Below are 22,912 nucleotides of genomic sequence, written 5' to 3'. Positions count from 1 at the left end.
CAATAGCAAAACTTTTGCTTAGGGGAATTTCAAACCTGGCTACTACCTATTCCAACCATTCTGCAATGTTGAATGCTAAATGTCTTTTCTCTAGTGGCATTGTCGTAAGGCAGATTGACTTCATGTTCCATTTATCTCCAATGTAGTGGCATGTATTGCCAAGGTGACTATACTTGTCCACACATCAGTGGTCAGAACAATTTTGCTCTGGGTGGCTTTAATGTCAGTTTACACAGCTTGAAATGTCTGCTCATACTTCCTCTCCATCAGTTTGGTAAAATGGGTCCTTGAGGGAAGAGTGTAACCAGGGTTGAGGACGTAAATCAATTTTCTGAAACCGTCATCCTCCATCATTGATAGTGGCCTCATGTCAGTTACCAACATATTTAGGACACTATCAGTCAATGCAGCCGTTTGCCGTGGGGTGCACACCTTCCTTTGTACCAAATACTGGCTTGTTTCTTTCTGAAATAAGAGAAAACATATCATGAATGTACATAGTAGCAACATTTACATGTAACTCAATACATACTTGGTTGATTTATTTAATAATTTCTGATGTAAAAGGCAAATGTTTTCATACCATGGTCACTGCTGCCTAGTTTTTCTTGTTATATTGTTATTTTTATTCTTATGTTGCTTTTTTTTTTATTCTTATTGTAATATTTTCTTCTTTTTTTTTTTCCATTTAAACCCCCGTTATTTACTTTTTAAAATTGATTTTAATTCTGTACACTGCTGCTGGATTTTAAATGTTCCTGAGGAAACTCCCTGAGGAAATCAATAAAAGTAATATCTATCTATCTATCTAATTACACCACCACATTAAAAAAAAGCTAGATAAAATAAATGGACATTGGGGATGCAGCATATAACACTAATAACACAGACATGTAACTCATCAGATCAGAACTGAATCAGATATTGTACATGATTCTGTTGTGAATAATAAAGGATTAATTTTAGGCTGCCTGTGAATAATAGCTTGAAATATTCCAGCACCATCATAACGTTTAAATTACTAAAGCGTCACTTAAATCTTATATAGCTTAATTGGGTCCGGCTACATTGATTCACTATGAAACCAACCTGAGATATTTCTGTCCGTTTATTGCCTTAAAAAAATCTCCTCGTTAACAACATATTAAAAACACACAAAGACGGACACAACGGATCAATGTACTTGGACTATGGACTTAAAAAGTTACGTACCGTGAGTTTTTTTCTTCATCCATGGATCCAACATGCTTCCTCTTAAGGTGCTCCCGAAGCGATGTCGTACTTCCGTTCCCCGCGAGGTCGATGCTGCACGTTTTGCAGGAAAGTGTCCTCTTTGCAGTGTTTAGATAGATAGATAGTACTTTATTGATTCCTTCAGGAGAGTTCCTTCAGAAAAATGTAAATTCCAGCAGCAGTGTACGGAGTTGGAATCGATTTTAAAAAAGTAAAAAGTAAATTATGGGGGTTTAAATGGAAACAAAATAGAGAAATATTACAATAAGAATAAAAAATAAAAAGCAACAATGGGAATAAAAATATAACAGGGTTTAGGGTGAAGAATTCCCACACTTTTGACGACTTAGGTCGTAGACTTTTCTCCATTGCACTTACACTATCGTTCCGCCATTTTTCGAATGTTTCCAGACAAAGAATACGGCTTGGTCACGTGAGCTGCACATGACACATCATTGGCTGGCTTACTGCCGCCGCCTTGGCGCTGTTTTGTACTTTTTTGTACTTATAAATAAATAAATGGGTTGTACTTGTATAGCGCTTTTCTACCTTCAAGGTACTCAAAGCGCTTTGACACTACTTCCACATTTACCCATTCACACACACATTCACACACTGATGGAGGGAGCTGCCATGCAAGGCGCCAACCAGCACCCATCAGGAGCAAGGGTGAAGTGTCTTGCTCAGGACACAACGGACGTGACGAGGTTGTTACTAGGTGGGATTTGAACCAGTGACTCTCGGGTTGCGCACGGCCACTCTTCCACTGCGCCACGCCGTCCCCTACTTATTTTGATTATTGTTTCTCAGCGTTTTGTAAATGTTGCAGTTCCTAAATAAAGGTTTAGGAAAGAACGAGAGGAAAAAAAAAAAAGAAAAAAAAAGAGCCTCAGCGCAGGCGCACTGCATACATCTAATGAATCGATGACTAAATTAATCGCCAACTATTTTTATAATCGATTTTAATCGATTAGTTGTTACAGCCCTAATATATATATATATATATATATATATATATATATATATATATATATATATATATATATATATATATAATATTTTTAATATTAACATCCGTCAATCCATTTTCTACCGCTTGTCCCTTTTGGAGTCATAATTAAAAAAAACATAACATTCAAATTTGTATTTTTCTTAGAGTTCAGATGCCGTTCGTACTACTAATTTTTTGATCAAATAAAAGAAACACGTTTTTTTCTGTGACATTTGTACTCATTGGTTTCTTTAAAAAGTAGGGGGGAAAATCTGAAAAAAAAAAATCGGAATCGAATTTTGTGTGGAAAAAAATCTGAGATTATGTCATATCGCCCAGGCCTTTAATAATGGCCTTTTGAAACATATTACTGGGGTACTACCGTAATGTATCATGCAGGTGTGAATGCAGCTTCTCACCATCCAGTACAAGGTCAGGTGAAGGGGGCACCACGGTCCACATGCTCCCCTCTGGATCCTCATCATTCCACACAGACAGGTAATGTTTGCGAGTCACCTGGAGAGGGACGTCGCTTTGGAGCAAGGTGCTCTGCTCCATGCCGCCTTTGACCAGCATTGGCAGCGTGTATACATCCCGAATAATAGACAGGAGTGCAGACCTGCCTGAGCCACAGCTCACCTTTTCAATGCTGATGTAGCCGTGCCCCAGTCTCCTCTCGTTGTACACAAACGAGCACTGCGTGATGATGATGTCCGAGCCTGTCCTCAGGGTGTTAGTGTGCACCAAGTGATTTAAACTGGGGTGAAGAAAGCATTTAGCCCGCCACACTCCGTCGGTGATGGTTACGTCATAGCTGTAGTTATTACCCGGATGTCCTTCGCTTTGATCAGACAAGTAGCGCTGGAGTGAGACGACAGCAACACTATCAGCCTTATCTATCTGCTCAGGCAGTTTCACATATTGCCTTGACGATAAATGTTCCAATGTCCTCTTCAAGAAAGATGAAGGAGGAAGACCAGTGGAAGTAGACGAGGTATCATCCATCATCAAAGTTGCTTTCGCCGTTATCAAAGCCAGCTCACGTTAGCTCGTTGGCTAACTAATGTCTGAAGTCGGTGAAACGATGCTATCGTAAAAAACACACATTCATGGACTCCCGTAGGTCATTTTTGTAATTAAACGTTCCAAGTGATAACGTAATTTTCACATTTTAGTAAGTTCACGAACTTAGTTTTCCCCGACTAGCAAAGGTGCTACTAGCTAACGTTACAAATCCACAGTTGCCTCGTCACGCTTTGAATGGAACTGTATTGAGCGTCCATCAAATAAAACAGTAACACGGCCTTATTATTAAAATAATACAGTAATCTTGTTATGACTAATAAACAATATTTTGATATGATCGTACTTGCACAAGTAGAGAAATGCTACCTTTTCAAATAACCCGCTTGCGAGAGCCACTTAATGATGACGCAATCGACGCGGTTAAAAAAACGTAGTTTAGCAGTTGTTGTTCAAAGCATAGACATCCTATAAGTAGAAGAAGCATAGACCGCTACTGCCTACTAGCGCTGACGAGACGCGGGACCGCCATCTTGGAGTGGTGATCCGCTCCACTCAGCGCAATTTGTTTCACAGGCGCAATGAACTGTCTGCGCATTTTTAATGAATCTTACCTCACTGAATACCACTGATTTTTACGCATTTTTTTGTCATACGTGTAGCTGTGATAAAGGAAACATGTTTTGGCGTGTTTTATTATTCATAGTTTGCTTAACAGTAATATAATATTCTTATAAACTATAAGTGACTAGACGTCCCAGATCAGCCCTGCGATGAGGTGGCGACTTGTCCAGGGTGTACCCCGCCTTCCGCCCGATTGTAGCTGAGATAGGCTCCAGCGCCCCCCGCAACCCCAAAAGGGAATAAGCGGTAGGAAATGGATGGATGGATGGACGTCCAAGATCAAAACTGGGAATATAATCCCAGAGAAGGGGGGGAAAAACGGTCAGCTATTTTTAAATTCCATCCATCCATTTTCTACCGCTTATTCCCTTTTGGGGTCGCGGGGGGCGCTGGCGCCTATCTAAGCTACAATCGGGCGGAGGGCGGGGTAAACCCTGGACAAGTCGCCACCTCTTTGCAGGGCCAACACAGATAGACAGACAACATTCACACTCACATTCACACACTAGGGCCAATTTAGTGTTGCCAATCAACCTATCCCCAGGTGCATGTCTTTGGAAGTGGGAGGAAGCCGGAGTACCCGGAGGGAACCCACGCATTCACGGGGAGAACATGCAAACTCCACACAGAAAGATCCCGAGCCTGGATTTGAACCCAGGACTGCAGGAACTTCGTATTGTTAGGCAGACGCACAAACCCCTCTTCCACCATTCAAGAAACAATATGATTAGGTCACATATACATGCATATATCCTACATAAACAATGTATGAACACATTAGATATATATCTTAGGGACCTACAGACTGTATCACTATTGCTCCAGCAGCAGCGAGTTTATTCTGTCTTGACACTTTGTATTGATATTTTGTATTACATTCTTCCCTTAAATTATAATGTTTAACGTGATTGTTTTATATGTATTTTTTATGAATGTCCCTTTGGATAAAAATCCCACAGATTTCACATAGGTGGGCTACACAAAATTCGGTTGGAAAGCTAGACTAAATTTAGCCTTGTATAATACTGTATAGCCACTGTCCATCTGATTGTCTAGTTAGCTAATATATATCCCCCCCCCCACACACACACACAATCTGTGTAAATGTAATTAATTTAAAAATGTCATACTTGAATAACAAAGTTGAAATAAATGATGAATATAAAGATTGTAAAAGCCAACAGGGGTAAAAGTAAAGACCACAGCACAGATTGTGTGTGTGTGTGGGGTGGCGACTTGTCCAGGGTGTACCCCGCGATGAGGTGACGACTTGTCCAGGATGTACCCCGCCTTCCGCCCGATTGTAGCTGAGATAGGCACCAGCGTCCCCCGCGACCCCAAAGAAAATAAGCGGTAGAAATGGATGGATGGATAATTTCATTGACAAGCATTTCTCTCATGGTCATACTCTTGTTTGCTAGCGGCTACGATTTCAGTACCATTTAAGATCTTTGCTCCTTCTCACTCTGTGGTAATATACTTTTCACAAAATACAACCAATAGTATGTTAATGTTAAATCTTACTTGTGAAAAGTAATCCCCCGATTCCTATTTTCAACAGTCCGCTCATTTGTACAGGAAAACACTGAACACCGGCCCGGCATCTTTGTTTTCCACCTGTCAACTGTCTGTTTAGGCTGCTCGCCCGCTCTTCATCACCACTGCAAGATGGCGGCCAAATCGCTCGCATCACAGCAGCCAATGCTGTGTTTACTTATAAGATGTCTCTGGTTCAAAGCATAGGCGCAGATCTATATTTCTGCCAGTGGGTGCTTGGTGTGCGTGTATATAAAAAAAGACGTTCAGCCAAGTTAATATCCCATATGAATTGTGGCTTTATTATTTTGTAAATAGGACCAAACTCGCCACAAAATTAACTACAAGGTGGATTTTTCCAAAATTATTCAAAGAATGTAAACTTTCTATCGTATTGTTCTGTATTGATTCTATAAATTCTGTGTGCGTTACAATAACGTTGTTATTAATTAAACAAAATGCAATTTTAGACCTATTTAATTGTATAATTATGTAGTTTTGTTAATGAAATAGCTCAAATGAAATATACTGTGGAATGTATTCGTTAGTTTCTCTATTATGTATTGTTTATTTTGTATTCATGATTATCAGTTGTGTTTTTATGATTCAAATTATAATCATGCCTCATTTTGTGTTCCACACAAATAATTGAAACTAAGGACTAAAACAAAAACAGAAACTTAAACTACATTTATTTGCTTGTCGCAAATTCCCAACAATCAAACCACACATTGGTTGGCCAACACTTGTTTCATGAAAGACAGGAAACATGAAGAAAGTGTGTTACCACAGGGTGAATTGAAAATGAAAGTGATGTTGACATCCGTCCCTTGCTTGCTAAATTTATTAATCTATATCTATCTATCTATCTATCTATCTATCTATCTAGCTATCTATCCATCCATCCATCCATCCATCCATCCATCCATCCATCCATCCATCATCCATCCATCCATCCATCCATCTATCCATCTATTTATCCATCCATCAAATCTAGAAAATCTGTAGAACCAAATTTAAATCTTATTTCAAAGTCTTTTGAATTACTTTTAAAATTTTTGTTGTGGAAAATCTAGAAGAAATAATGATTTGTCTTTGTTAGAAATATAGCTTGGTCCAATTTGTTATATATTCTAACAAAGTGCAGATTGGATTTTAACCTATTTAAAACATATCATCAAAATTCTAAAATTAATCTCAATCAGGAAAAATTACTAATGATGTTCCATAAATTCTTTTTTTAATTTTTTCAAAAAGATTCGAATTAGCTAGTTTTTCTCTTAATTTTTTGCGGTTGAATTTTGTATTTTAAAGAGTCGAAATTGAAGATAAACTATGTTTCAAAATTAAATTTTCTTTTTTTTTCGTGTTTTCTCCTCTTTTAAACTGTTCAATTAAGTGTTTTTTTCATCATTTATTCTCTACAATGGTCATTATTTTATATTTTGCTAACTACTTGGTTGACAATTTGCTGTGAAATTCTGTGTCAAAAGACACTTTGTGACAGTTTCTCAAAATACAAACCCCGTTTCCATATGAGTTGGGAAATTGTGTAAATATAAATGGAATACAATGATTTCCAAATCCCTTTCAACCCATATTCAATTGAATGCACTACAAAGACAAGGTATTTGATGTTCAAACTCATTAACTTTTTTTTTTTTTTTGCAAATAATAATTAACTTAAAATTTCATGGCAACAACACGTGCCTAAGTAGTTGGGAAAGGGCATATTCACCACTGTGTTACATCACCTTTTCTTTTAACAACACTCAATAAGCTTTGGGGACTAAGGAGACACATTTTTGAAGCTTTTCAGGTGGAATTCTTTCCCATTCTTGTTTTATGTACAGCTTAAGTTGTTCAACAGTCCAGGGTCTCCGTTGTGGTATTTTAGGTTTCATAATGCGCCACACATTTTCGATGGGAGACAGGTCTGGACTACAGGCAAGCCAGTCTAGTACCCGCACTCTTTTACTATGAAGCCACGCTGTTGTAACAAGTGACTTGGCATTGTCTTGCTGAAATAAGCAAGGGCGTCCATGATAACGCTGCTTGGATGGCAACATATGTAGCTCCAAAACCTGTATGTACCTTTCAGCATCAATGGTGCCTTCACAGATGTGTAAGTTACCCATGCCTTGGGCACTAATAAACCCCCATACCGTCACAGATGCTGGCTTTTCAACTTTGCACCTAGAACAGTCCTGATGGTTCTTTTCCTCTTTGGTCACTGATGTCGCTTTTTGATGCAGTACCGCCTGAGGGAACGAAGGTCCATTATATCATCGCTTACGTGCAGTGATTTCTCCAGATTCTCTGAACCTTTTGATGGTATTATGGACCGAAGATGGTGAAATTCCTAAATTTCTTGCAATGGCCCGTTGATAAATGTTGTTCTAAAACGGTTTGACCTATTTGCTCACGCATTTGTTCACAAAGTGGTGACCGTTTCCCAATCCTTGTTTGTGAATGACTGTGCATTTCATGGAAGCTGCTTTTATACCCAATCATGGCACCCATCTGTTCCCAATTAGCCTGCACACCTGTGGGATGTTCCAAATAAGTGTCTGATGAGAATTCCTCAACTTTATCAGTATTTATTGCCACCTTTCTCAACTTCTTTGTCACGTGTTGCTGGCATCAAATTCTAAAGTTAATGATTTTTTGCAAAAAAAAAAAGTGTTTACTAGTTTTAACATCAAATATGTTGTGTTTGTAGCATGTTCAACTGAATATGGGTTAAAAATGATTTGCACATCATTGTATTCCGTTTATATTTACATCTAACACAATTTCCCAACTCATATGAAAACGGGATTTGTACTTTCGAGACGCAACATTTGCTTGTTGCCTTAAAGGAGAACTGTACTTTTTGGGGAATTTTGCCTATTGTTCACAATCATAATGAAAGACAAAAAACACACATCTGTTTTTTAAAGTAGGATTTTAAAGATAATAAGGAAAAGGTTTGGAAGATGCAGCTAATGGAAGTCCCCGTTGTAGCCTAAAACAACTTTAAACCTTCCATCTAAGTTGTGTATACACACTGCATGACTATATACTGTATAATATAGTAAGAAACACATTCATAACAAGATAACAATTTTTGAACAAATGAGGATTCACAACCTTATTTTTTTTCAAACTAAATGAAGGGAGAATGAACTACTGCTTCTAGAAGCAAACCCGAAGAAGAGGGTGAAATGGTGGAACAGACGAAAGCTGATAGAGTGAGGTGAAAGCCACTCGAAGCCGCAAATGTGGAATTTGGAGACAAGTTAGTTCAACATAAATGGTGTGCTTACCCCCAAATAAACCAGAAAAAAGGGGTTAACTTTGACACCTGTGGTTTATCCAATCATATCTACTTGTTCTGGTCTGGGCAGAACATAATCCCTCTATTTTACAGATACTATACATGTAGTCAATTGTTTGTGTTTGATATTATTGAAATGTTATGCCTTTCCCTTCTTTTCTGTAATATTATTATATATATTTTTTTTTTTAAATTAAAGTGTTGTAGGCATTGTCTGCCAAATATATGGCTTTGGAGGAAAAAGGTTTGGAGGAAAAAGGTAAAGGATTTGAATACAATTTTATTGTAGATTTTTCTTTTTTTTGCGAAATAGGTTTTCTTTTGCTTAAATAATATGTACTAAAAGGGAATAATTATATTATTTTTTATTATCATCTCTTACTTGAATTGTCCCCCAAAAATATTGTTTAACTGTTGATTAAAATATATAGGTTTTGTTCCTGTTTTATTCAAATTGAAAAGATAAACAACAGAAATCAAGTATTTCAATGAGCTTGACATATTTTAGGTATTGGTATTGTTATCAGTATTGGCATTACTAGTTTAAACAATATGATAAAATAAAACTTCACAATCAAAACCAACACCATCATTCAGAAAGGCAACGATATAATTATAAAGATAAACAAAATGTCTATCATTAAAAATATTTTTACTAGACTTTTAAAACTACTGTAGAAAAAAAAGAGAAAACTAAGAAAAACAAGAAACATGTGCAAGGGCTAATCCTCGAAACAGAATGTAACAAAACACCATACGACACATTACTTTTTACATTACTCCTTAGTTTTTATGTTTTAAAACATGGAAAGTTTTTATAGCCTTTTTGTTTTTCTTTGTCATCAATAGTGAGTAAAATTTCAGAATAAAACAATAACATATATTTGTTCACTTGAAATTACTTTAGATTTTTGAATATGACATTTTCTTAGTAGACATAAAAGCTTAACATTATCCTCCAAGTATTTTTTTTTTAAAACTAAAATGACACTGTAGAAACAATCTCGACTCAGCTTTGTGTTATAGGTGACAATATGTGCTAAGATTTATTTTGATACTAAAAACCTTTTGATACTAAAAACTAATAATTATATTACACTTTGTCACTTATAACTCAAAGCTGATCCCAATTCTTTTTTTTAAATCTGTGTCAATATTTTTTTTTCTGTCTTTAAAATTGTTTTAATCCCTTTCTTGCTTCTTTTTTTTTGTTTTTTCTATTTTACAAAATAAAACAATTTGAAAATGGCCCCAACATACTTTTGACTTTTCAGTATGCGACCCTTGATGTAAAACATTTGGATACCCCTGAGTTATTTGTACAATTCTCAGCTTCTTTTTCATGACATTACATTTTGCTCGTTTTATATTTATTAGAACTGTTGTTTTTCGTCCAAAAATACGCAGCGGGCTGTAGCTGCTGGCTACACTTAAGACACCCCTGGGTCAATATTTTTTTTGCATCGTCAGATATTTCTCAAGTTTAAAAGACATGCAATTTCTATTGAAAGAAAGAACGAATATGTTTAGTAAGAAAGATGAATTGACACACATTTTATCCAGGCCGCATCTGGTCTTGAGTTTGACACAGGTGCTCTATTTTATAAAAAAAAAAGTGTATCATAAGCATTAAACATTAAAACAGAAATATCAGTCCAGAAAAATTGCGTATATTACAGCATGTCATTATTGTTCGTCTTGTTATTATTATTAATATTATTACTATTATTATTACTTTTACCGATCCAATGTCCTTGGTATTGGATCGGTGTAAAAAATGACAGTATCGTCCACTCCTTTACTCTTCACGAATGGGAAGTCTGTTGCCTTCGCTGTCATGGCGGGGCCTGCTCCAGTAAAACTACAATCCCACAATCCTTTGTGCGAAGCGATGTTTCTTGTCGACGTGGGAAGGGAGGCATCCGGACGCAAACAAATATTCACTGGTTTGACGTGTGCAGTGTTGTGAGGTAGCCGTGGAATGACAGGAGAATTTGGCAGACGAGCCGCGGACAACATTCGTAACCATGTGGCTTAAACCCGAAGAAATATTGCTGAAAAACGCCTTTAAATTGTGGGTCACGGAGAAGGATAATGAATATTTCGTGCTCCAGAGAAGGCGAGGATATGGTGAAGGTGGAGGCGGCTTGACAGGTAACGTTAGCGGGTATGTTTTGCGAAGATTTCATAATTTGAAGCCGAACAAGTTATTATCTGGATTAAAGAGGTGACATTTATCGGCTTGTCTTGAGCCTTCACCTGTCACGAACGACCGTGTGCTGCTGTATATCATGATAGGACATAACTGCAACAGGTCTAGGACAAATAGTGAGTGAACAGCTGGCTTCTCTTGTTGACAAGGATAAAGTCAGATACTCATGTTGTGCTTTAATAGTACCCCGCATACAGATCATAGGCGATAGGGTCACATAGACCGAAGTACATTAGTATATAGAATATGGGTTGTTTGCACAATTCCTCCTGACTTGGGTATGCAGATACGTTAGCCTGTATATCAGCTTATTATGCGCCAAAGATGAAACCATTTATTTAGAAATGGTGCTGTAAATATATTTCCTCAATTATTAGTCGTATCATTTCAGGGTTTTCAACTGGCGGCATAGGTTTATTATTGTGGTAAATGTAAAAAAAATAAAAATAAAAGACTTAAAAATAGGGTTGGGTATTCTTTGAATTCGAACGATTCCGATTCCGATTCTTTGTTTTGATTCCGATTCCTGACGATTCTCGATTCCGATTCTTCTAGTACCTGTGTTTGACAGGTAGTCCCTGAAAGGTGGTATGTATTTTGGGTTGAGAGTTTTCACCATATCCCTGCAAACATAAACAAACATGTAATGATGCTGTTACTGTTAAGCCCAGTATCAATTAGCTTAACTCTAATGTTATTGCTTAACTAACCTAAATGTTGGAGATTCCACCTCTGAAAAGGGATGCAGTCTTTTGACTATGTGTGCAGTGACCTTTCTGTGGCACTCTTTCGTCTGTGGCACCGACATCTTCCCCATTGCCGCTACGGTGAACGGAGTATGCTGAGCACATCGTGTAGCCAGGCTAGCAGGTTGTAAATTGTCTATGAAAAAATATGCGGGCTAATTTGTTAGCTGCCTTAATGTTGGCGCAAAACACATTGTTTATTGCATATATATTGTTTTACTTACCGGATTCGGACTGCAGTGCAGTCACCGAGGTGCCAGGCTGGCGTCGGAGACGGAGCCAGAGGAAGAGGCAGAGGAGAAAGGTCAGCGCAGCGCGTCGAAGACGGGACACGCATTTATTTGTACACCATGAACTCGGAGGTGCTACATCATGTTCGACGTGCACCCTCCTAAGCACGAAACAGTCCTGTCGCACGTGTTACATTTCGCCCATATTTAATTTTTTTTGTAAAATAAAGCCACACTTTCGACCGACGACGCCCGCTATCCTTGCTTGACTGACCTACTTTGACCTACATAGGCTCGGCTATGCTAACACTTCTGACGGTGGGCGCTTCTTTGTTGGCTTTCAGCGGCTTCTTTTTCCGGTCGGCGGACTTATTATTTTTTTCCGGTCGGCGGACTGGGTATCGAAACTAGGAATTGAAATTTAAACTTTTGAACGATTCCGGGAGAATTGGAAAGTTAGTCCCGGTTCCAATCGATACTCGATACCCAACCCTTCTTAAAAATGCCCTAGTGTGTAAAATGAAGTGGCATGAATGTTTAGGATAAACATACTCTGTAATTGAAGTAGGGCTGGGCGATATGGCCTTTTTTAATATCTCGATATTTTTAGGCCATATCACGATACACGATATATATCTCGATATTTTGCCTTAGCCTTGAATGAACACTTGAAACATACAAACACAGCAGTATGATGATTCTATGTGTCTACATTAAAACATTCTTCTTCATACTGCATTAATATATGGTCATGTTAAACTTTCATGCAGAGAGGGAAACCACAACTAAGTCAATTGACTAAAAGTGTATTTATTAAGCAGTTATTAAGCAGAGGCACAAAAAATTCATGTCATTTCAAAACAGAAAGTGCAAGATTGTCAGAGACATTTCAAAACAAGCTATTTGTGCACTTTTGTGCATGATGTCACTAAGATGACATATCAAAACAACGCTAAATTAAAATGCACGTTTTGTACAGAACGTCACTACAATAGTTAAACACAAATAAAGTGCACTTTTGTGCATTATGTCACACAAGATAATTCAATAAGTGTCAGATAAAAATGAGCTGCATATCAAATAGTTTATGTCCTACGGTGTTGATGTGTAAATAGTTGCTTCGGCATTTTGTGGTTGTGGCACTAAATGGAGATGTTGACATGCACAGTTTGAAGCACTCTTCATTCTCTAGCAGGTGACTTTTCAAACGATGCTACGAATTAGCAGTGGTGCTACTTTTTGTAGCAACGCTTCTGCCGTATAAATGTTCAACATGTTCCCGCTTGAAGCCAAACTACCATCAGACGATGGACCCCGTGCTGTTTTTTTCTTGGGAATAAATTATTCCTCCATTTGTTACCAGATTCGCACCTTCTCTCTCGTATTGCCACTCGCAACACACCGTTAGCATTACAGCTAATGTTACCCATCTCGCTACCTCTCTGCTCGGGGAGGGCGTGTATCGTTGCAAGGGTGACGTATGTAAGAAGATTCGCTTGTTTTAAGTGTCTATGAGAAGGAGAGACAAGAAAGAGGAGGAACGCATGCAGTTTAATCCCCGTAGCTAAAAGCAACTGCATGAGAATATATACTCGAATATCACAATAGTCATTTTCTATATCGCACATTGACAAACCCGCGATATATCAAGTATATCGATATATCGCCGAGCCCTAAATTGAACACAAACATAATGCAAAATGTTATAATCGGGTTTGTACAATATATTAGTGTACTACCGCGAGACTAATGAATCATATTTGGTACTATATCGCCTCTAAACCAGTACCGGTACCAAAATATTGGTTTCGGGACAACACTACTACAAACAAGTCTTTTTAAGTGCAAAGAATTGTGTGGTTTACATCAACTGTGTTTCTCAACTTTTACTTTCCGAGAAGCAGTGTCTTCTACAGTGGATATTTTTTCATTCAGTTTTGAAAATGCTGTTTATCTGAAAAGTTAAATCACATTTAAACTTTTAAGTCAGTTAATGTACAGGTCGGTGATCTTTCCTGCTGGTCATTGCTGCATGTCGCACCTCCTTTGGTGCCCACGGGTCAGCTGCAGGGTCATCCGCTCAGAACCACCACTCCCCGACATTTCGGTCCTTTATTCCCTACAACGTCTCCTGGTGGCGGAGTAGTGAAAGAGACGTCTCCCTGTCATCCCCTGCAGCTGATAAATGTTACCTCCTGCGGTTGTTGTTGGGGTTAGTTGTTTTTTCCCAGCTCCTATCCTTCCTCCTCAGCCAGAGCCAAAAGCTGCCTTTTTCTGCTTCCTCTGCCAAATCTATCAGGGCGTTTTTCAGCTTCCCTACAGTTACTCCCACATCCCTCAAAAGGCGTGTGGCTGACAGCCCCATGTAGCCTCGGCAACCAACCTCCACTGGGTAGATGGTAGCCTTCCAGCCAGCCTCCCAGCACTCTGCAGCCAGCTTTGCATATTTGGTCTTTTTTCGCTCAAAGGCGGCTTCAATTCCCACTTCTGCTGGCACTGTCAGCTCAATGAGGTGCACTACTCTTGCCTTGCCGAACCAAACCACAATGTAAGGACGGACAGATGTAGCTATGATCTCCATGGTGAACCGGAGCTGCTTGTTGAGATCAACCCTCATGACCCACTACTGGCCGGGGAGAATGGCCTCAATGTCTCTCTTGGCCTGGTGTGTCTTTGTCCACCCCCTTCCATGACAAAGCTGGTTCTTTGCTGCCAAGTCGACAACCCTCCAGTTTTTCCAGGACCTGGTCGTGACGCCACCTATAGCGCCCCTGGGAGAGTGCAATCTTGCAGCATGAAAAGATATGCTGGAGGCTTGCGTTGGGATATTTGCAGAGTGCGCAGTTTTCCTCATTCCCAAACGATTGATGAAGGTTACGAGGACAGGGAAGCGTGTCGTAAGTAGCACGTATGAGGAAACTGATTCTTGCCTGTGGGATCTTCCAAAGGTCAGACCAACTGATCTTGCTGTTGACAACTCCCTCAAAGGTTGTCCAGCTTACTTGTCGGCACTGGGACACAGCCTTGATCTTGTAGCACTCTTCCTCTATTCTCGACACTTCTGCCACCACCATCTCCTTCCTTTCCTTGCTGTTAACCTTGGACCAAAACCGCGGCGCTTCTCCCCCTCCCAGCCCTACTCTTCCTGCCTGGACTCTACCTTACACATTTTCCCAGTGATGGTAGCTTTGTGTGCAGCAGGTGCTTTCCCTTTGCATGGTGCGCCTTGGCTAAGTTGAGACGAATGTGGTGCGCTTTATTTTCTCTGTCACAGAGTTTTTTTTCCGCTAGGGTTTGTTTGTCTGTTTGTTAGCAAAGTTATGAACAGTTTAAAAAAAAAAGTCCTCTAGCTACTACAAAGTGGAAGACTTAGACTTCCTTTATTGTCATTCAAATTTGAACTTTACAGTGCAGAGAAGAACACATTTTGTTGCATTAGCTCGTTGTAGGGTAACTGCACTTTTTTTTGGAATTTTGCCTGTCAATCCCAACCCTTATGAGGGACAAGAACACACGTGTGTTTTTAGGATTCTGAAGACCAAAAAATGCTTGTATGATGAGGCTAATGGTAGTCACCATTGTAGCCTCCCAAGCCCACTAAAACAACTTCAAAAACCTACATCAACATTTTATATACACACTGTAAGTACAAATATAATGTAGTAACGGACACGTTCATAACAATATGTACCACAATATATACAATGTTTACTGTATTTTGGTAATTCTAAGCATGACCGGAACGTTTTTTCTCAGCACATTAATTTAGGTTCCCATGGAAATGCACCCGACTTCTAGCAACAGATGTGTGTTTCTACTTCCGGAAACAAACGTGTGTGTGTGTTATAATCATTGCAGACTTGGCAATAGATGATGAAGATGACTATTTTTGGACAAATGAGTATTCAAAACGTTATCTTTTTAAACCTGAGTATATGAGGATGTACTGCTGGTAATAAAATCTGAGTGAGCATAAAGATAGAGTGAAGACGGTCCCTCCAGGTTTTTGCGTGCTTTTTTGTGATCATTACAGCTTGAAATGCTTGCATTTGCGGCAGCTTTTTCAGAAAGTTGGAGCAAAAGTTTTGAGGTTCGGAGGATTATATTTTTAAAAGGATATTGAATTAACTCATTTTATGAATTTGTTATCAATGCACAGGATTGCAACAAACATTGGGGGGAAAAAAATGTATTGATGTTTTACTTGTTTTATGCAATTTGTGATAAGAAAGACGCTAACAGCCCTTGGCCCTTCTGGTGAGAAATTTGAGTAAAATAAAACATGATGGAACAGTGGGGCTGACAGAGTTATACACTCTGCAGGAAGATGTTTTTTTTTTCAACAAAGCACTTCATTTTAAAACAACATAAATAACACAAAGGAGGTCACAGTAATGTGGATAGATGTTCAGCAAATAATGACCATGTTAATGTGTTTAATAAACATTAAAAGCATATATATTCCCTACTTTCTTAGTTAATTATTTGCTCATGCAAAATAAAGCATGATTAATAGGGAATAAAAATGAATGATATTAATCAAAGTTAATCCACAATATCACTGTGATGGATCTTATTAATCATTTGACTGCCTTAGAAGTAATACATTAAAAAAAGTATGCGATTAAAGGTTGCATGGTGTTTGTGTTTTCGGCACGTACTCCGGCTTCCTCCCACATTCGCAAACCATTAGGGAGGCTGAAAAAAATTAATTCACAACCGATTGGCTATTCCTAATTCACCTGATTCTCAATTGATTAATTATCTTCAAGAAACTATGTTGTTAGGAATGCTCTTTATTTACAGAGGTTGTGACCCTAAAAAGCAGGATACAGGCAGCGTGCAAGTAAAGAAGTATTTAATGTCAAATACTCCAAACTACAAACAGTGCAGCTAACAAAAAGCACTGAAAACTCACAGAAGCTTGGTCCATGAAAAAATAGTTGAAAGAAAGCTGACAACAATTAAAAGCAGTTTAAGCTAAAATTGCCACAAACCGTAACAGTTCCTCTGGACACCAAACTTTTGGAATGATTCCACAACTAACAAAGAAAAGAGGCTGGCTTAAATAGACCTCCAACACCAGGTGAGACAACCAACGCAAACAAACCACAGTTGAGGAGGGAAGCGATCAGAGAGAGAGAGTGAAGCTAGGGTAAACAGAATACAAATAAAACATGAAGTGCAAACAAAATAAGAGCGCAAAACAGGATGTGATGCCAAAAACACAGGCAAATACCTACAAACAAAAAAAAAGAATGGCCTGTCATAAAATATGTGCCCAGTCTAGTCCAATTAGTGTTGAGTCAGCTGGGATAGGCTCCAGCGTGAATGTGACCCCAACTATAAGATTAACAAAAAACATGAATGAATGACTAATCATTTGAGAAAAAATACACAAAAACTACAGTGGCCCTTCATTTTATTTGTTTTGCAAATTTTACATAATAGTTTGAGGTAATCAGCATTGTCAAGCTGATTAAACTAAACAAATACAGTAGTAACTCAATTTGTATATAATACAGTTTATGAATAATTACCCAATACCCAATAATGACAATGTGAAAAAGTTGATTTTAAAAATGTTGCAAATTTGTTAAAAATAATAAAAAATATAAAATCACATGTACATAAATATTCACAGCCTTTGTTCAATACTTTGCTGATGCTCCTTTGGCAGCAATCATAGCTTCAAGTCTTTTTGGATTCAGTGCCCCCCTATGCAACTGGCTCTTTGAGTTTCTCACAGACAGACTCCAGTCTGTGAGAGCGGGCGACAACACCTTCAGTGCCATCTCCCTTAGCACCAGCTCCCCCAGGGCTGCGTCCTGAGTCCGCTGCTGTTCACGTTGATGACCCATGACTGCTGCGCCAGGTCCACTACTAACCGCACTGCGGACGACACAAAATTAGTGGGCCTCAGTCGTGACAACAACGACATGGACTACAGGGAGGAGGTGAAACATCTGGTTGACTGGTGCAGAAACAACAACCTGGTCCTGAACGTCGACAAGACCAAGGAGATCATTGTCGTCTTCAGGAAGCACCATTCCAGCCACACTCTACTCTTCATCAACGGCACAGCGGGGAAGATCGTAAGCAGCACCAAGTTTCTGGGGGTGCAGATAACTGACAATATGACCTGGTCCCTACACACCACTGCTCTTGTAAAAAGAGCTCATCAGCGCATGCACTTTTTGCGTCAGATGAAAAGAGCACAGCTTCCTCCTCCCGTTCTCACCACATTCTACAGAGGCACTACAGAGAGCCGACTGACCAACTGCATCTCTGTCTGGACTGGAGCCTTAGACTGGAAGTCTCTGCAGAGAGTGGTGAGGACGGCGGAAAAGATCATCAGGACTGCTCTTCCTCATATCCATGAGATCGCAAAAAGCCGCTGCCTGACCTAGGCTCAGAAAACCTGCAAAGACTCCTCCCACCCCCACCAAGGACTGTTTCCACTGTTGGACTCTAGAAAAAGTTTCCGCAGCCTCCGTAGCAAAACCTCCAGGTTCTGTAACAACTTCTTCCCTCAGGCCGTACAGTAAGACTCTTGGGAGAGTGGCTGTGCGCAACCCGAGCGTCCCTGGTTCAATTCCCACCTAATACCAACCTCGTCACGTCCGTTGTGTCCTGAGCAAGACACTTCACCCTTGCTCCTGATGGGTGCTGGTTGGCGCCTTGCATGGCAGCTCCTTCCATCAGTGTGTGAATGTGTGTGTGAATGGGTAAATGTGGAAGTAGTGTCAAAGCGCTTTGAGTACCTTGAAGGTAGAAAAGCGCTATACAAGTACAACCCATTTATTTATTTATTTATCGTAATTATTTCCTCAATTACCCCCAACATAGATTAACTCGCTAAAATATAAAGACAATATAACATACATCCATTAACGTGGATGCATATGCAAAAGTGCAATATATTTATCTGTACAGTAATCTATTTAATTATATCTGCACCATATTGCTCTTTTATCCTGCACTACAATAAGCTAATGCAACAAAATTTCTTATTTGTACTGTAAAGTTCAAATTTGAATGACAATCAAAAGAAGTCTAAGTCTAAGTAAGTCCGAGTCTCTTTTGAATATGCCACAGTTTTGCCCATTCCTCTTTGTAGGACCTCTCAAGCTCCATCAGGTTGGATGGGAAACATTGAATTTCATTCAGGATGTCTCTGTACAGTAGTAGATCTTAGTCTAGTCAGGGAGATGACGAAGAACCCGATTGTCACTCTTTTCAGAGCTACAGTATTACTCATGGAGCGAGAGAAAATTCCAAAACGAGAACAATCTCTGCCGCAATTCACCTATCAGACTTGTATGGTATACTGGCAAGACGGAAGCCATTTGGTAAAAAGTTTAGCAAAAAAAGTTTGCCAAAATGCACCTGAAATACTCTGAGCATAAGAAAAAAATCTCTGGTCTAAGGAGACAAAGATTGCAATGTAAAGAGACATCCTGGATAAAAAAACAACCCATCCAACCTGATGGAGCTTGAGAGTTGCCGCAAAGAGAAACGAGCGAAACTGCCAAAAGATAGGCGTGCCAAGCTTGTAGCATTGTATTAAAAAATCCTTGAGTCTGTAATTTGCTAAGGTGCATCAATGTGTATGAGCAAATGTTGTGAATTCTCATGTACTGTACATGTGATTTATTTTTCAAATTTTGAATAAATTTGCATTTTTTTTCAAACATTTTCCCATTGTTAAAATGGGGTAATGTGTGTAGAATTTGGAGGAAAAACATTTATTTATTCCATTTTGGAATAAGGCAGTAGCATAGCAAAATGTGGAAAAAGAGAAGCGTTTCCGGATGTACTGAAACTCAAATTTTTGTTTGCAACTTTAAGCATAACAACTAACTTTAGCTTCTATGTCAAAAACTTGAAGTTGGGGCACTCTTAAGTTGAGGTACCACTGTACTTAAGACATTGATAATATGGAACATTAAAAGTATATTTCATTTTGGTTAGAGTTGAGACTGAGAGATGCCAATGCGGTCTGTGTTCATGTATTTTTAACACCCATCCATTTTCTACTGCTTATTCCCTTTGGCGTCGCTGGTGCCTATCTCAGCTACAATCGGGCGGAAGGCGCTGCACACCCTGGACAAGTCGCCACTTCATTTCAGGGCCAACACAGATATAGACAGACAACATTCACACTCACATTCACACACCAGGGCCAATTTAGTGTTTCCAATCAACCTATCCCCAGGTGCATGTCTTTGGAGGTGGGAGGAAGCCGGAGTACCCAGAGTGAACCCGCACAGTCACAGGGAGAACATGCAAACTCCACACAGAATGATCCTGAGCCCGGGATTGAACCCAGGACTACTCAGGACCTTCGTATTGTGAGGCAGATGCACTAACCCCTATTCCACCGTGCTGACATCTGGTACTTAAAGTAAATAACCAAAGATAATTCATGATAATGGATTTGGAGAAATTAATCCTGTGTGCCTACTGTAATGATAGTTGAGGTTAACCACTATCTGGTCTAACAGTGACAGGTGCATGTTGCAGCTTAAGCCCTATCAGAGCCTTTTCATGTCTGAAGCATCATTTAGGTGTTTTAAGTTTCCCCTCGACACCCAAAATGGCTATTGTTGCCAGGAGATGAGAGTGTAATGATACATTATGTTGTGTGTCACTTCAGTCACTTAGGCCATGTCTACACTAAGTCGTTTAACCCCTTAAATAAATAATTAGTTAGCCTAAGCCCTGTTTCAGCCACACTAAACCAGCGTTTAAGGTCCCCCTCCTCGGACAAATTTTGACACTGGTAAGTCCGCAGTATATTTCTTGATTTTCCGACACATAGGTTTGTATGGCTTCATTGATCGTTTACAAACTGAGTTCGTAGAGGAAGTGTCGCCAGAAAGACTTGCTAATTGAACATACATAGAGGTCATCTACAGTAGCACGTCCAGTCCATCTATCTATCCATCCATCCATCCATTTTCTACCGCTTATTCCCTTTTGGGGTCGCGGGGGGCGCTGGCGCCTATCTCAGCTACAATCGGGCATAAGGCGGCGTACACCATGGACAAGTCGCCACCTCATCGCAGGGCCAACACAGATAGACAAACAACATTCACACTCACATTCACACACTAGTACGGTGGTATAGGGGTTAGTGCGTCTGCCTCACAATACGAAGGTCCTGCAGTCCTGGGTTCAATACCAGGCTCGGGATCTTTCTGTGTGGAGTTTGCATGTTCTCCCCGTGAATGCGTGGGTTCCCTACGGGTACTCTGGCTTCCTCCCACCTCCAAAGACATGCACCTTGGGATAGGTTGATTGGCAACACTAAAATTGGCCAGCCCATCTATCTGCTCTTGAATTATTCATGTAGGGCATGTGAAAGGGAGGCGTAGAGCCTCCAGATGTGGTTCATTTTAGTGACGTAGGGCTCAGAATCACATTCCGCTTCGTCAGCACAGGCACAATCTGACACCCAAACAAATAAAATATTTATTTAAAGGTTATATACAAGGCCAGTCTATTGCTGGTCAGCATCAGCTTTGTCCTCAAGGTGTTGAAACATTCTGCATGTAAGGAGAAAACAGATGAAATTTTAAGTAGTTCCCTTATAGTATCTTTGCCTATATTTTCATGAAATGCTGCTGAGACAGGCAGTCGGTCAAAAAGCTGGTTAAAATTATTAATGCACTCTGTTGCAGGTCTCCTTGTGGGAACGCTGGACACCGTGCTGGACTCCACATCCAAAGTAGCTCCTTTTCGCATTTTGCACCACACACCAGACTCACAAGTGTATTGGTCCATTGCATGCGGTATGTCCACGTAATATTATTCACATGTAAAAATATCAAAAATTGATGTATAATGGATGTTTTCTCATTGTCATTTCCTTTCTTCAATGTTATATTAGGCGTCACTAAGGAGGAGATTGTCCAGCACTGGGATTGGCTCCAGCAGAATATAATGAGGACGCTCTTTGTTTTTGACTCCAGCGAGGACATCACCAGCTTTGTACAGGGCAAGATCAGAGTAAGATAATTCCCATTTTGAAGGGGACCTATTATGCAAAACCATCTTGTCTTACCTATTTGTATCTGTTTTTGTGTCTTTGGGGATCCGCATAAGTCCCAAAAGTTTTGAATCAGGGGTCTCAAACATGCGGCCCACGGGCCAATTGCAGCCCGCAAGACGTTATTATGCGGCCCGCGCTGTGATATGACAATTTAATGTTGATGCGGCCCGTGAGTTTAAAGGGGAACATTATCACAATTTCAGAAGGGTTAAAACCAATAAAAATCAGTTCCCAGTGGCTTATTTTATTTTTGGAAGTTTTTTAAAAATTTTTACCCATCATGAAATATCCCGAAAAAAGGCTTTAAAGTGCCTGATTTTTGCTATCTGTAAATCCACCCGTCCATTTTCCTGTGACGTCACATAGTGATGCCAATACAAATAAACATTACGGATAGCACAGCAAGATATAGCGACATTAGTTTGGATTTATACTCAGATTTCAGCGGCTTAAGCGATTCAACAGATTACGCATGTATTGAAACGGTTGGTTGGAGTGTGGAGGCAGTTAGCGAAAACGAAATTGAAGAAGAAACTGAAGCTATTGAGCGAATAGCTATTGAAGCTATTCGGCGATTGCCTTCTAACCAACGATCGCATCTTTTGACCACTGGAGCAACTTAAATCCGTCGATTGTTAAAGGCCTACTGAAATGAGATTTTCTTATTCAAACGGGGATAGCAGGTCCATTCTATGTGTCGTACTTGATTATTTCGCAATATTGCCATATTTTTGCTGAAAGGATTTAGTAGAAAACATCCACGATAAAGTTCGCAACTTTCGGTGCTAAGAGAAATGCCCTGCCTCTACCGGAAGTCGCAGACGATGACATCACATGTTTGATGGCGCCTCTCATATTCACATTGTTTTTAATGGGAGCCTCCAACAAAAAGTGCTATTCGGACCGAGAAAACGCCAATTTCCCCATTAATTTGAGCGAGG

The 22,912-nt window shown here is 39.5% G+C and overlaps 2 protein-coding genes across 4 annotated transcripts in view; one reads left to right on the top strand and one right to left on the bottom strand.

Moving 5' to 3' along the window:
* The window catches only part of LOC133550664 (RPA-related protein RADX-like), a 42,488-nt gene extending 38,730 nt beyond the window's left edge, over positions 1–3,758 (bottom strand). Inside the window, exon 1 of one of the 2 annotated variants that reach the window (XM_061896607.1) lies at positions 2,644–3,758. In XM_061896607.1, the coding sequence (XP_061752591.1) occupies positions 2,644–3,232 (589 nt within the window). In that variant the 5' untranslated portion in view covers positions 3,233–3,758. The remainder of the gene's footprint in view (positions 1–2,643) is intronic. The other variant, XM_061896606.1, reaches the window with a different exon arrangement.
* Positions 3,759–10,580: 6,822 nt separating this feature from the next.
* LOC133550662 (TBC1 domain family member 8B-like) overlaps positions 10,581–22,912 on the top strand; it is a 63,367-nt gene continuing 51,035 nt past the window's right edge. For both annotated transcript variants that reach the window (XM_061896595.1, XM_061896594.1), the window contains exons 1-3: positions 10,581–10,880; positions 21,601–21,711; positions 21,810–21,928. In XM_061896595.1, the coding sequence (XP_061752579.1) occupies positions 10,754–10,880; positions 21,601–21,711; positions 21,810–21,928 (357 nt within the window). In that variant the 5' untranslated portion in view covers positions 10,581–10,753. The remainder of the gene's footprint in view (positions 10,881–21,600; positions 21,712–21,809; positions 21,929–22,912) is intronic.

Source organism: Nerophis ophidion, linkage group LG04 (genome assembly GCF_033978795.1).
Source record: "Nerophis ophidion isolate RoL-2023_Sa linkage group LG04, RoL_Noph_v1.0, whole genome shotgun sequence".
NCBI classification, from domain to species: Eukaryota; Metazoa; Chordata; class Actinopteri; order Syngnathiformes; family Syngnathidae; genus Nerophis; species Nerophis ophidion.
The sequence above is the reverse complement of the archived record's forward strand: the minus strand, read 5'-3'. Positions and strand labels throughout refer to the sequence as shown.